Raw genomic sequence first — 14,228 nt, 5'->3', positions numbered from 1 at the left:
TACATACTCCATTGAATTCTAATGTTTTAACTGTGTACAGGCAATACGCAACCAAGCACACAAAAATTCTGCAACTTTATCGCAATTGTCTTTCCACTGTAAGGCATTCTTTTGCAGATGACAGCATCAAGAATTTACAAAATGCGGATGAGCAGCGTTTGTACACATGCTTTTTACTGCTGCCAGGGTTCAGCAACTGAGCTTGCCTACACTCATGCTAGCAAGCTGCTCCTATAAAGATAACATGTGCATGCATGAGGTTGTCTTTCCCAGTCGGCCACACTGGAAAACTATAAAAACTTGCTAGAAATATTTTTAGTAGCTGCAATACAGGAAGCATCGCAGGCCATCAGCCAGCTCTTTACTAAGTTCATGTAGACTTGGGAATGTCAAAAATAGACCATGAAATAAATGCAGTATCTAGGGGTTGATCAGCAGGAGACGGTATTTCTAAAGCCAGAAGAAGGCACGAGTACTTCTAACCCCAATGTTGCCAGTTCAACAGATTTCCTACTAAATATAGTGAATCTTAGGAGCATTGCTTTAACAGTAAAATTTCCTTTAGCAAATAGTGAATTCTATTGATCAGATATCCAATGGATCTATACAAACACAGATTCAAGAGAATTTTGAATTGATGCTTTAGCAGAAACTTTATAAAATAAATGACAATACTGCAGGGTCTGTCATTGATAGCCAATGCTGTTATTAGCATAAAGTGTCTACCCTACCTTTTCAGCGCACAATATTTTGTATATTATTTCGTAACACAATTAATAAGCAGCTTGCTGTATAGACTTGAATGAGCAGCACACTTAACATTTTCACGAAACTTAAATGTTTTAGCTCTCAGTACTGCCATCTTCTTAAAAGACTGTTATGATACTCAAAAAAGCTATTTACTATATCTGATATTACTTGCCAATGTCATTTTTCATAGTAGATCTTCAAAAGAGCCATAAAATTCTTTTTTCCAGATTCCAAAGTATTTTTACAATTGCTCTAGCATAAACTAGATGAAAAAAATGACGACTCTACTTAGCTCTGCATTATAGCACATGCAAATCACTGCTCAGGCTCATGGAAAATGCCTACAACAAAATGTCGAAGGAATTCTTGGTTTTGTAAGAGGTAGAAAGAATTAACCATTGCATTAGTTGTCTTTAGCATTGCTTCATTTAGAAAACATGCTTTCTAACACTGCACCACTATGTTGCTTCCCTTTTCATCTTTACGTTTTTAAGTCCTCTGAAACATTAAAGTCTCCTTTTATGTATTTTGGTTGGTGATGAATTCAGTAAACAAGTAAGTTTCATAACAAATTCTTACATTTAAACAGCCAATCTCTTTCAACTTCAGGTAGCATGCTTCTTTAAGACAACAAACAAGTGTTTGATTAGACAATGCACAACATGCGGTATCCCCTCGCCAATCTTGAATAACACCTGTAAGACACAGGGCAAGGTAATGGCATGAATGCTTCAAATCTTAAGTTTTTTTACATCATCAATTCTTCATGGGCAGACCATTTGCAATGGTCTTAGAAAAACCAAAGCACTCTATTGTGATTATAATAAAGGTTCATACATATAGGAAGCCGTGTTAGCAGTATAAACATTCATAAACTGAAGCGACATAATACAGCCACTTTCATACCCACGTTTTAAGTTTTGTTTTCTCTATAGAAGGGTCACACAAAGGAAGAAAAATTTATCTAGAGGTCTTGTTCTTGGTATTTATTAGTAGCAACGCAGTGGCCAACAAAAAATATGTCTGTGAGCATGCTTCTTCATAAAGAGATAGAAGCAAAGGCCTGCGTGCAGCAAGGGTGGAAGCCTACCTCATGTTGAACGATGCAGTGCCCAGTTCCATGCCCAGGCCAGAGAGGCTGCCATCGAAATCCGCAGCCAAAGCATCATCAATGTCATCGATCTGCCAGTGGCTCACAGAGGTCATTCCAAGGCCCGCCAGCACCCGCACTTCAAGGCGGTGCCTGCATAAGGTTTGACCCACAGTGTGAATCCATTGCTGCGCATGGTGAAACAACATGCTTAGTTCCCACACACGGACTAAAACCATTTAACACTAAAGAGGAAAATAGAGGGACTCTGCAGTGGTACCTCGACTAGCGAATGCCTCACTCAGCGAACATTTTATAGAGTGAACCAGGCTCGCTTGTGATATTTCACTAGCACAGCGAACCTGGTTTCTCTGAGCGATGAACCAGGATGCGTTGATGCACAGGCACACCTGCAAGTTTCCGAGCGTCCATATTTCCTTGCCTATAGCTTCGCTCTCGTGATGCTCTCATCTCACCTTCAGAAATGCGCTGAGGAAAAGGCAGACAGGTGACTTTGGATCACTTCTTCCATCGTGGTTCTTAAACAAAAAAAAAAAAGCAGGACAAGAGAAAGTTCTTCCCAGCAGTGTCACAGGAAACATGACAGCTACAGGTTAAATGAAACAATATACACGGGGCTATATTCATAATTGTAAAGCTAGTTTTTCTGCAAGACAGTTTTCCCAATCTAATAGAACTGTAATAACATTTTAAATCAGTACATACAGTACAGTTTGCGAAATGTGTAGATGTGGCTCCTATAATGAAATGCTGTGCAGCACAGCCAAGTGCCAGCATGCAAAGTTCCCACTACACTTTCATTTGAACATTGACAAGCACTGCCATTAGTTTTGCAAATACGCAGTGTGGCCAAGCCAACTTGTGGACTATTAAAAGGCCTATTAGGTATTAGAGAGCTAACAGGCAAGGCATAACACTTAATGCATAATTTCCAACATCCTCAAAAGGTTTTCACACAATGCACACTCAACCCTTGTACGATGATCTGTGCATGCACTTCGTTAAAAACGTTAAACACATTGGCCAAAGTAAAAAGCATTAAACAAAAGTACTCTTCCATTTTGGAAAAATTTGGACTTTCATGCAGCCTCATTCATGCCTTCAAAGCACCCGTCATGGTAGTTTGCTTGTATCACGAGAGCTCAACAGTATTAGAATCATAGCAATTTTGAGGCTAAATTAAGCAAATTTCTTGTCTGTTTAGCAACAAATTTTTTCTATTTATCAAGCGATTACTTTTCTAAACATGACTACTATTGGTGGAATTTTAGCGACTTTGAAGTTACAAAATTTGTTTCAAAAAAGGCCTCCCGGAATGCATTTTATTATTCAAAAGCCACATGTAAGCAGTTGAAATCATCCATAGAACATGTGGGCTCCATGATTGTTGTCTTTACATAGTGCTTGTGCTTCACAGCACAGCACTCATCTCAAGCTTCACATTGTGCTCACAAAATAGATGCTTTTTTTTGTTGTTTTGTTTTGTTCTGCTTTTTTTTAAATTCATTACAAAACTGGTTTGATTGGGTCTTATCACTGTGGGTTCCGCAGTTTCTAAATACGTTCCAGTGGTGGATGTTTGCAAGTGTATCAGAAAATAATTTACTTAAGCCAATTGCAATAAATTTTATGGTGAGATTTAGAATGCCACAAGTGAGTAACAAGTTCTGTAGATCGACTGCAGGAAGGCACTGATATTGGAACGTAGGCTTGTTCACGCGAATCTTAACACACCGCTTCCATTTCTAATGGCTTTCGAACCAATCAATACTTCAAGGTGCTTTCAGAAAGATCAAGGGGCGGAAGCGTGGTATTTGACATGTATAAAGGTCACGTAATTTTTGTTGCAGTGGTAAAAAGATGCAATTAAGAATTTAGTTCACTTTTCATGACCACGTAGAACAAGAAAATTTGCAAGAACAATGTGGACCAAGTACCCTGTCCTGCTATGAAAATCAGGTTACTTGCATTTTTTTGAGCCACGCTGTATTTGTAACCTTACAATCTGAAGACAGAGGCAGAATTTAAGCTGTCATAATTTGTTATTAAATATATTAGCAAAGTAAAAGCCAGCCACACATTGCTGGTAAATTTTGCTCATTCCTCACGTGCACAACCACTAGACAGACATGAAACATTTTGGTAGATGATTTATGCCACATTAGGTTATATTATAGTGTTATAAAATGCCTACTTTATTTAAAAGGCACTAGACAGCTTTAGTGACAATTTTAGCAGAATTGCAGCAAAATTTAGCAGTAATTTGGCAACTTTTCTTGCCTCACTTTAGCCACCAGCTTTAAAAGATTTCATACCACTGGAGTTCTTGCTGTCTTTTATAAAAATATTCCACTATATTGTGGAAAGATATAAAACTTCAACTAGTTGCAAAGGTAAACTCTGACATCTTGTTACATAGATGTGAAATGAAAAGCAAGTGGTAAATCCAAGTTCACAGGTGTAAAACTTGACCGTGAAGTAAGACAACTGTTCAAAATTATGCTGGCAAGCACACTAATAAACAGAAAGGCTTTCACTGCAGCACTTCCCCAAGAGCCAGTACGCAAACACAGCGGCATGTTAGTACCAATTCATGCTGTCCATAGAATGTTAAGCAGGCAATGCTGGAAGCAATGAGCTGGTGAAAAAACCAGAAACTTACACAAATTACAGCCGTCTACTAATCGCTCTCGACAACAGCGATCTCGTATCACCTGCAAAAATAAAGTTTCATGGACAAAACAAAAAATTGGTGTAAGAAGGGCAGAACAACAGAGGCAAGGTATTTTAAGCTTGAAGTTTTTTATACCCTTTCAAATGGCAGATTTTGGTTATCACTAAAGGCAACTTTCATAAACCTTCTCGATTCTAATCGACGCATGTAGTGCCACCGAACGTTGCATTATCGAGGTGTTCCTGGGCATGGACATGCAGCAGTTCTCAAAAAAGCATTGACGCTCGTAAACGGCAGTCTGACAGCGGCATTGTATGATCCCAACAAGAATATCGCGGGCCTCCACGCACGTGTAATCGTAATGTTTGTATGTTTGCATTCATTACATTAAAAACGAACTACATGCGTACATTGAGCTCGTAAGTTATCATTAGAAGCAATTAGATAAATCACTAACAACTAAGTAAAGATAAACCAGTAACGCTTTTTTTTTTAAAGATAAGACTTTCGTATCACTTGCCTAAATTATGATGCACATCTTCTATTTTGTCGATCAGTAATACCGGTGTCACACGTACACTTCTGATCGCGATCGGGACCGATCTGGATCGAAATTCTCGACTGCGATTGGCTCTCTCGCGCATTTTGTGTAAAGGAGCTAATCACGACCGAGAAATTCGATCCGGATCGGGCTTGATCGCGATCAAAAGTGCGCCGTGTGACACCCGTATAAGACTCAAAAACACTAGATGAGGGATTTTTAGTACCCAGCTAGATCGTAATCGTGGGAATTTCGCACTTCATTCTGCTACCACTTCATTCTGCTACAAAACATAAGATGAGACAGTGGCTCCCAACAAGAATCACAATCGTACAGTCTAAGCATTGCAGTCACGGTTGAAATAAAGCGTCAAGACACAAGCAGACTTTCTGTTTCGAGCCAGACTGTTACCATACTTGAACTAACAGTTACGACAAGGACACTGAAGCCGAGCTACTCACCTTCTCCGCTTCATCGGTGAAAATGGTGAACGTTCAGCACGCACGGGCGTTACTTGCAAGCGGAGATATTCGAATGGTGCCGCAAAAGTTGGACGAGTCACACTACACGGCGTTTCAAGGGGTACGGGAGAGTACCAGCTGATACCACCATGGCACAAAAAACAAAGAGCGATGGCCGCTTCAAAGTCTTTTCAGGCGAAGCAAGGCGATAAATGACAACCACTTGACGCACACACAGCGTTGAAATTTCACAGAGGACCGGATTTGGTCAGATGGCGGTCAATTTGCAACGGCGAGGACGCGTTGAGTGCGATCAACATGAAACCCCCAGAGCGTACACAAAAATATCAGCATTTACACGTGAGAAACGCTGCCACCGACAAAAGGCGAAACGGCGTGAAATCGCGTGAAGGCGTCGCCGAGGTCAAAACACCCTTGAATGGTGCTTTGACAACGTAGAGAATACTTATTCATGTTCCGTTTGTTTTATGAGCGGCGATGCGCAAGCATAAATTCATTCGCAAGGCTGCGCAATTTTTGAGCCTTTCTGCGACCCAGTTTTGGTTTCGGTATACCGTTCAACCGACTTCCTGCTAAATCGGCGCAGCGTGTTTGTTGGCCTTTTTGCTTTCGTGTCAGCGGCAGCATGCGGTACCTTTACCTAAATGGGAAGCCTTGATCGGACACTGCTCTGCAAACGTTTTAGAGCAAGCGCCAACAGTCAGACTTGCTGGAAATGAGGAAAAAGTAGGCGCGCGCTTATACGTAAAACCGAATTAGATCGAACGTTTTTCCTAAAGCGAGAGCAATGTTCTGCGCTCAATCACGTGTAATAGGACGATACATCAGTAGCGACAAATGACCTTGTGCGGATATTTTGGCCGATATTTCCCGTATTTTTGACTCGTATCGTTCAAGTTTAGTGTGTGCTTTAGCAGACCTAGGAAGAAATTCAATGAACGAGACATAACGCAAAATGAATTATATCTTACATCAGGAGTTAGAGATACATATTGCTTGCTTTATTTCCTGTAATGCGCGTTTCATCTTCTTTCTTTTTCTTTTCTTCTGCTATGGGAAAAGCCTGTCGCATGGGGATGAACCCGCATCTCGTCAGGCATGTGCGCAGCTGCAGTCATGACATTGAATGATCGTTAATAGCTAGCATAAACGCGAGTTTGTATTCTTCTTAGAGCAAGTCGCATTCCCTTGAAGGCCCATAGCAACAACCGCGAGAGCTCAACAGTGTCGCTTCTCAGGCACTGCGAGTAATAATATTCACAGGTCTGTTCAGTACAACATGCGCAGAGCTACAAGTGCGTTCTGCACGTATACAGTCCATCAAGTTTATTTGACCACCAATCTACAAAAAATGCACTCGCGGGAGTTGAAGGCGCTCAAAATACGGCGCATGTTGGTTCAGTATAATTACGTAGAGTTATTAAAAAATAATAGAAAAATAAACGTAGAGTGTTCGACACTACCATGGATTCGCACCTTAATTACTACACATTTCAGCTTTGGAAGCGCAATGCCAAGGAATAATAATAATAATAATAATAATAATAATAATAATAATAATAATAATAATAATAATAATAATAATAATAATAATAATAATAATAATAATAATAAATAATAATAATAATAATAATGAAACGACGAAAGATGACAAATGTTCAGATGCTATTTTGGTTTCTAATTTCTTGCCGTACTGATTTCGGCAGGTTTTCGTCCCTATTTTAGTATTGGCGGCTGATATACATCATTTGGCATGTATATCAGCATGTATATCAGCATGTATATTAAACATGTATGTTTAAAACGATTTGGCAAATAAAATAAATGAGGGGCGGGGGAGGGGGGGGGGAGCCAGAATCTTCAAATTCAGGAACCTGTATTCCCCCTTCCCCCCGCTTCGCATTTATTTTATTTTCTCCTGTTGCTCAATGACGCGCCTTTCCCGAAGGAGTGTTCGATATGAGAGAAAGAAATAAACATGTTTGCATCTGCCGTACTTGAACCGGCGTATTCAGCATAGTATGGCCGATGGTGCATATACGTGGCACGACTCATGCAGGAGCTTCGAGCGGTTGTTTGATTTAAAAAAAAATTAAATTATGGGGTTTTACGAGCCAAAACCACTTTCTGATTATGAGGCACGCCGTAGTGGAGGACTCCGGAAATTTCGACCACCTGGGGTTCTTTAACGTGCACCTAAATCTAAGTACACGGGTGTTATCGCATTTCGCCCCCATCGAAATGCGGCTGCCGTGGCCGGGATTCGGGCAGTATGTTAAACTACCCGAATATGAAAAAAAAACACTCGAAGCTCCTGGACGCGTCGTGCCACGTATTAATGATGGGTGATGCAAACGTGTTTGTTTGTTTCTCTCGTATCAAACAGCCCTTCGGAAAGACGTGTCATTGAGCAACAGGAGAACACGGCATGGCGTGTTCATAGTTATTGACAGGTACAGCAGTAACCTCGAAGAGGCTTTATCGAGTAAGAGAGACAAAAGTGAGGGTGTTCAATCTTGTGACGGCAACAGGGGAGTAGGCGGATCGCAAAGCCTCTACGGCGTATGCTTTATATGTTCTCGTATTCAAAGCGAATGCCGTCCCCATTCCAGGCGAACGATCGCTGTCTTGCTTATCTTTTTTTTTTTTGCACAATTTTCTGAATCCTCAACTATGACAGCTATTAATGCAGAACGTCCCCACACAGTCTATTTCGAGATTGGTGGAAATGCCATACTATAGCTACAGTGTCCGTTCTGAGTTCCATTTTCTATAATGTAATTGTGACGTGTGAAACGAACAAAAGGCATAGTCGAAAAGGAAAAAAAAGGGAAAGAGAAAGCTTGTCATGTGGTTTCCATAATTGTACACGTGCTTTCTTTTCTTTTTTTGCTTTATCTGCTCGTGACGCGTGCGCCAGGAAGTCCGGGACACCATGCATGCAGCCGAGCAGAGGCGCTTTTTCGTAACCACGCGGTGTGTTCGCGCTTGGGGTGTCCCACTTTGGCCGCCATTGGCAGCTCGCTAAAAGGAAGCCGCTTGAACGATGCGCGCAGCCCGCCCTTCCTTTCTCTATTTTCTTTCTTTTTTTTTCCGTTAGGAGAGCTTGCACGATTTCCCGCACTCATTGCCTCTGCTTCGGTGCGTTACGCGTACGCATATTTGAAGAGAGTTCATCTTTCAGCTGCATGGTTCCTGTGCCCTTGTCCGGAGAAAGAAGGGCACAGGGACTCCAGAGAGAGTAATCTACCACCTTATTTCTGGCTACCATTAACACCCGAACTCTGTCGAGTGAGGCTAGCTTATCAGTACTCTTTGAGGAACTACCAGGCATTGTTTGGGATATCATTGGTCTTAGTGAGGTTAGAACTGGTGAAACTTGTACAGTGCTGACTAACGGCCATGTGCTCTGCAATAGAAGTATCCCAGATAAGAAGAAATAGGGTGTAGGATTCCTAATCCATAAGGACATAGCGGGCAACATTGACGAATTCTACAGCCTTAACGAGAGGGTAGCAGTAGTCGTAATCAAACATAATAAGATGTCTAGATTAAAGGTAGTACAAGCCTACGCTCCAACAACCAGTCATGATGATGAAGTAGATCAGCTTTACAAAGATGATGTATTAGCGATGAGAAAAGTGCAAACTAAGTATACTGTAGTAATGGGCGACTTCAATGCAAAAGTGGGGAAGAAGCAGGCTGGTGAAAAATCTATTGGCAATTACGGCGTCGATTCTAGGAACGCTAGAAGAGAGATGCTGTAGAATTCGCGAAAGGGATAAGCTGCGAATAATGAAAACCTTCTTCGGAAAATGTAGCAACAGAAAGTGGACCTGGAAAAGCCCTAATGGTGAAACAAGAAATGAAATAGATTTCATACTTTCTACCGATCCCAGCATAATGAAGGATATTAAAGTGCTAGGTACAGTAAAGTGCAGTGATCATAGGTTAGTGAGGTCTAGGATTCACCTCGAAGAGAAAAAGAGTAAAATTGGTCAGGAAGGAACAGGCCAACCTAAACGCCGTAAGGATAAAAGCCGACGAATTCAGGCTGCTACTTGCAAACAAGTATGCAGCCTTAGATTAGAGAGATGAAGATGGCATAGATGTAATAAATGAAACCGTAACTAGGCTGGCTTCAGCGGCAGCAATTGAAGTGGGAGATAAGGCACCAAGGCAACCGGTAGGCAAGCTCTCCTAAGTAACAAAGGACCTAATAAAGAAACGACAAAGAATGAAAGTGTCCAACTCAAGAGATAAGACAGAATTCGCGGAACTGTCAAAACTAATCAACAACGTGAAAATAGGGAATATGCGAAATTATGACGTGAGAAAGACCGAAGAAGCCGTAAAAAACGAACGTAGCATGAAATCAGTGAGAAGGAAACTTGGCATGGGACAAACCAAGATGTATGCACTGAAAGATAAGCAGGGTAATATCATCAGCAATCTCAAACGTATAGGAAAAGCAGTGGAAAAATTCTGTACTGACCTGTACAGTACCCGACGAGCCACGGTACCTCCATTCGAAGCAATAGTGAACAGGTTTCAGAGACTCCTTCTATAGCTAGCGATTAGGTTAGAAGGGCCTTGCAACACATGAAAAGGAGAAAAGCGGCAGGAAAATATGGACTAACAGTCGATTTAATCAAAGATGGCGGAGACATATTGCTTGAAAAACTGGCGGCTCTCTATACGAAGTGTCTATCGACTTCAAAGGTCCCAGAAAACAGGAAGAATGCAAACATTACGCTAATCCACAAAAAGCGAGACGTTAAAGAATTGAAAAATTAGAGGCCCATTAGCTTACTCGTAGTATTATATAAAATATTCATGAAGATAATTTCCGATAGAATAAGGGCAACACAGGACTCTAGTCAACCAAGAGAACGGGCTGGCTTCAGGAAGGGATACTCTACAATGGATCACATCCATGTCATTAATCAGGTAATCGAGAAATCCGCAGAGTAGAATCAGCCTCTTTATATGGCTTTGATAGATTACGAGAAAACATTTGATTCAGTATAGATACCAGCAGTCACAGAGGCATTACGTAATCAAGGAGTGCAGGCCGCTTACGTAAATATCTTGGAAAATATCTACAGACATACCACAGCTACCTTAATTCTCCACAAGGAAAGTAGGAAGATACCTATAAACAAAGGGGTCAGACACGATCTCTCCAATGCTATTCACTGCGTGCTTGGAAGAAGTATTCAAGCTATTAAAATGAGAAGACTTAGGAGTAAGGATCAACGGCAAATATCTCAGCAACCTTCAGTTCGTAGATGACATTGTCCTGTTCAGCAACACTGGAGACGAGTTACAACAAATGATTGAGGACCTTAACAGAAAGAGTGCAAGAGTGAGGTTGAAGATTAATGTGCAGAAGACAAAGATAATGATGAATAACCGGGCAAGGGAATAAGCGTTCAGGGTCGCCAGTCAGCCTCTAGAGTCTGTGAAGGCGTACGTTTACCTAGGTCAATCAGTCACAAGGAACCATGATCATGAGAAGAAAATTTACAGAATAAAAATGGCTTGGAGCGCATATTGCAGACATTGTCAGCTCCTGACTGTAAGCTTACCATTATCACTGAGAAGGAAGGTGTACAATCAGCGCATTTTACTCTGATGCTGCTGGGACGACCCTCTACCTTTTTCTCTCCTACCCTCACCTTCCTTTAATCCCATCTCCCGCACCCTGCTGGCGCTGAGCCGTGCTCCCGCATGGGTTGCAGAAGATAGTGCCAGCCTTTCCTGCTTCTCCACAAGAACCACTTCTCTCTCTCTCTCTCTCTCTCTCTAGTGCTGACATATGGGGACTTGGAGACTGACAAAGAAGCTCGAAAACAAATTAAGGACCGCGAAAAGGCCGATAGAATGAAGAATGTTAGGCGTAACGTTAAGAGAACGAAAGAGCGCGGTTTGGATCAGGGAGCAAACGGGTATATGCGATATTCTAATTGACATTAAGAGAAAAAAAATAGAGCTGGGCAGGTCATGTAATGAGTAGGTTAGATAACCCGTGGGCGATTAGTGTTACAGAATGGGTGCCAAGAGAAGGGAAGCGCAGTCGAGGACGGCGCTTCCTTCTCTGAACTGTCGCTTTTCTTACGCAACATGCCTGTGCCAATATTGGCCCTGTCCGAGGCTGGTCTTCCAAGTTCCAGATCAATTGCTGGTTATGTCGCACATGGAAATCAAAGTATTCCGACATTTCCGAACGGAAGCGCCATGCTATATGTGAGACGGGAAATACCACATTGCGTTCTACCAGTTCAAGACCTTTGCAGCAGTGCTTTGGAAGTCACTGCTGTACAAGTGCGGCTGGGAAACCGAAGTCTCAGCGTGGCCTCCGTATATGTGAGCTCTCGTCAGAAGGTCCCGATGGGAGAAACTATAAGAGACCTCTGCAGCCGCTGCCCAGCTCCGAGGATTATATGTGGGGACTTCAACGCGCACCATACTCTTTGGGGCGACAAGACGACTGATGTACGCGGAAAGCAAATTGTTAGAGCTTTAAACACCGAGGGACTCTGCGTGGCAAATGACAAACAGCCAACGTTTTTTCGACCACCGGCCTCTTACAGTGTCATTGACTTGACGTTACATTCAACGGACATCCTCGCATCGTCAACGACTACCAAGGATAGAATGGGCAGTGATCATTTTCCTGTCTTCGTAAACATTGCTGGATATAGAACCAACGGCCGAAGATCCTGTCCTGTGACGCATTGGGATACGTACAGGCATGGCTTAAGCGAATCATCTGGAGACCTGTTCGCGGACATGCTACGTAGCAAGAGATTGGCTACCGCTGAGCTGAAGCTACCCGACCACTTCCCCGCTCCGGATCTAAAGCTCAAAAATCTATGCGCTGCCGTAGAAGAGCGGAACGGAGGCTGATGAGGACGAAGGGTGACCCACCAATGAAGACTATATACAACAGGATTAACGCAGTGATTCGGCGGTATACAAGGAAACTAAGAAGAGATCAATGGGCATCATTTTGTGCAAGCCTATCGGTCTTCACACCAGTTCCAAGGATATGGTGGGTCGTTAATAACCTTGCTGGAAACTTTCGACCACACAAGCCATTTGAAGCCATGGCATTGAAGTTAGGCAAGACACTCGCTTGTCTTGCGAATGCGTTCGCTGAAATATACTCTTCCGGCAGGTCAGCCGGCACAACCGACCCGCCACCGCCGCTGTCGTCGTCTTTAATGGATGCTCCTTTCACACTCAGAGAGCTGGAACTAGCCATGAGCAGCCTCCGACGTCGCTGTGCGGTGGGACCTGACCTTATCAGTAATCAGATGCTGACAAACCTACCGGTTGAGAGGCGGCGTGATTTGCTGGCATTTTTCAACCAAGTCTGGGCCAGTGGGGCTATCCCACATTTATGGAAGGTAGCATGGGTGGTACCGGTTCTGAAACCTGGAAAGAATCCTGCAGCTCTGGACTCATACAGACCGGTATCACTGACCTCGTGTGCAGCGAAGCTAATGGAGAAGATGACGTGCACAAGACTCACTTGGTATGTCGAGCAGGGTCGAAAACTACCATCGTGCATGACTAGGTTTCGGCAGCGTCTAAGCGCTCAAGACAATGTGCTGGACCTGCTAAGCCACATAGAACATTACAGTGCGGACGGCCTATCGACACTTGCTGTTTTTATGGATGTCTCTAAAGCTTACGACTACGTGTCTCAAAGAGCCATCATCAGCCAGTTACAAGTTATAGGCGTCACGGGTCATCTCTTGCACTTCGTACATACGTTCCTCAATGATCGTTGCATCAGAGTTCGTCTTGGCGACACTTTGAGCGATGAAATACGTATATTTCGTGGTGTGCCACAGGGGAGTGTTTTATCTCCCTTATTATTTAACATTGCCATGAGTAGCCTCCCAACAGTACTAAACCATCGAACACCAGTGAATATATCTATATATGCCGATGATATCTGCATATGGGTCTCCGGCTACCAGCATCGCCGCCTCGCACGAATAGCCCAGGGAGCAGTAAAAGCAATTCAGGGTCACTTGGCAACGATTGGATTAACACTATCAGCAGAGAAATCTTCATTCGTACTATTTCCTGGAGTGAAAAGAAAATCTACACGCTTGACGCTGACTTTGGACGGATACCAGATTCGACAAGTCACCAACGTCCGATTCCTGGGCGTTACCTTAGACCACAGGCTACTCTGGCGCCGCGGTGTTGACCACGTTGTGGCGTCATCGTCACCCAGGCTACATGTGCTCAAGCGAGTCGCTGGCATACGCTGGGGCAACCACCCGACGTCAATGCTACGGCTACATACAGCGTTGGTTACCAGTCGAGTCCTGTATCAGCTACCTCTGATGTCACCCTCCGACAGCCAATACGAGCGCTTAGAAGCCATCCACAGAAAAGGTATCCGACTTTGCCTTGGAGTACCTCAGCCAGCGTCAAACAAGAAAGTGCTCTACGAAGCTGAGTCACGCCCTCTGCGACTTCAGGCTTCCGAGGCTCTGATGATCCAGCTACTACGATTGAGTGAGTCTACGCCCGGGAGAGCCCTCTTACGACGTATAGGTAACAGGCCGCGCTCACATTTTTATGCAGCATTGAACACGCTTCGCGTATTAGGATTGCGCTGCTCAAGATCGAGGGAAAGGATAG

At 43.1% G+C, this 14,228-nt stretch overlaps 1 protein-coding gene across 3 annotated transcripts in view; it reads right to left on the bottom strand.

The window, feature by feature from the left end:
• gem (transcription factor CP2 like gemini) overlaps nucleotides 1-6,236 on the bottom strand; it is an 81,739-nt gene extending 75,503 nt beyond the window's left edge. Inside the window, exons 1-4 of one of the 3 annotated variants that reach the window (XM_065445950.2) lie at nucleotides 5,538-6,236; nucleotides 4,524-4,575; nucleotides 2,317-2,379; nucleotides 1,841-1,993 (exon numbers count right to left, since the gene is read on the bottom strand). In XM_065445950.2, the coding sequence (XP_065302022.1) occupies nucleotides 1,841-1,956 (116 nt within the window). In that variant the 5' untranslated portion in view covers nucleotides 1,957-1,993; nucleotides 2,317-2,379; nucleotides 4,524-4,575; nucleotides 5,538-6,236. The remainder of the gene's footprint in view (nucleotides 1-1,840; nucleotides 1,994-2,316; nucleotides 2,380-4,523; nucleotides 4,576-5,537) is intronic. The other 2 variants (XM_065445951.1, XM_065445949.1) reach the window with 2 other exon arrangements.
• Nucleotides 6,237-14,228: the final 7,992 nt, after the last annotated feature.

This window comes from Dermacentor albipictus, chromosome 4 (assembly GCF_038994185.2).
Source record: "Dermacentor albipictus isolate Rhodes 1998 colony chromosome 4, USDA_Dalb.pri_finalv2, whole genome shotgun sequence".
Taxonomy (NCBI): Eukaryota; Metazoa; Arthropoda; class Arachnida; order Ixodida; family Ixodidae; genus Dermacentor; species Dermacentor albipictus.
This window is presented reverse-complemented; position numbering and strand designations above follow the sequence as displayed.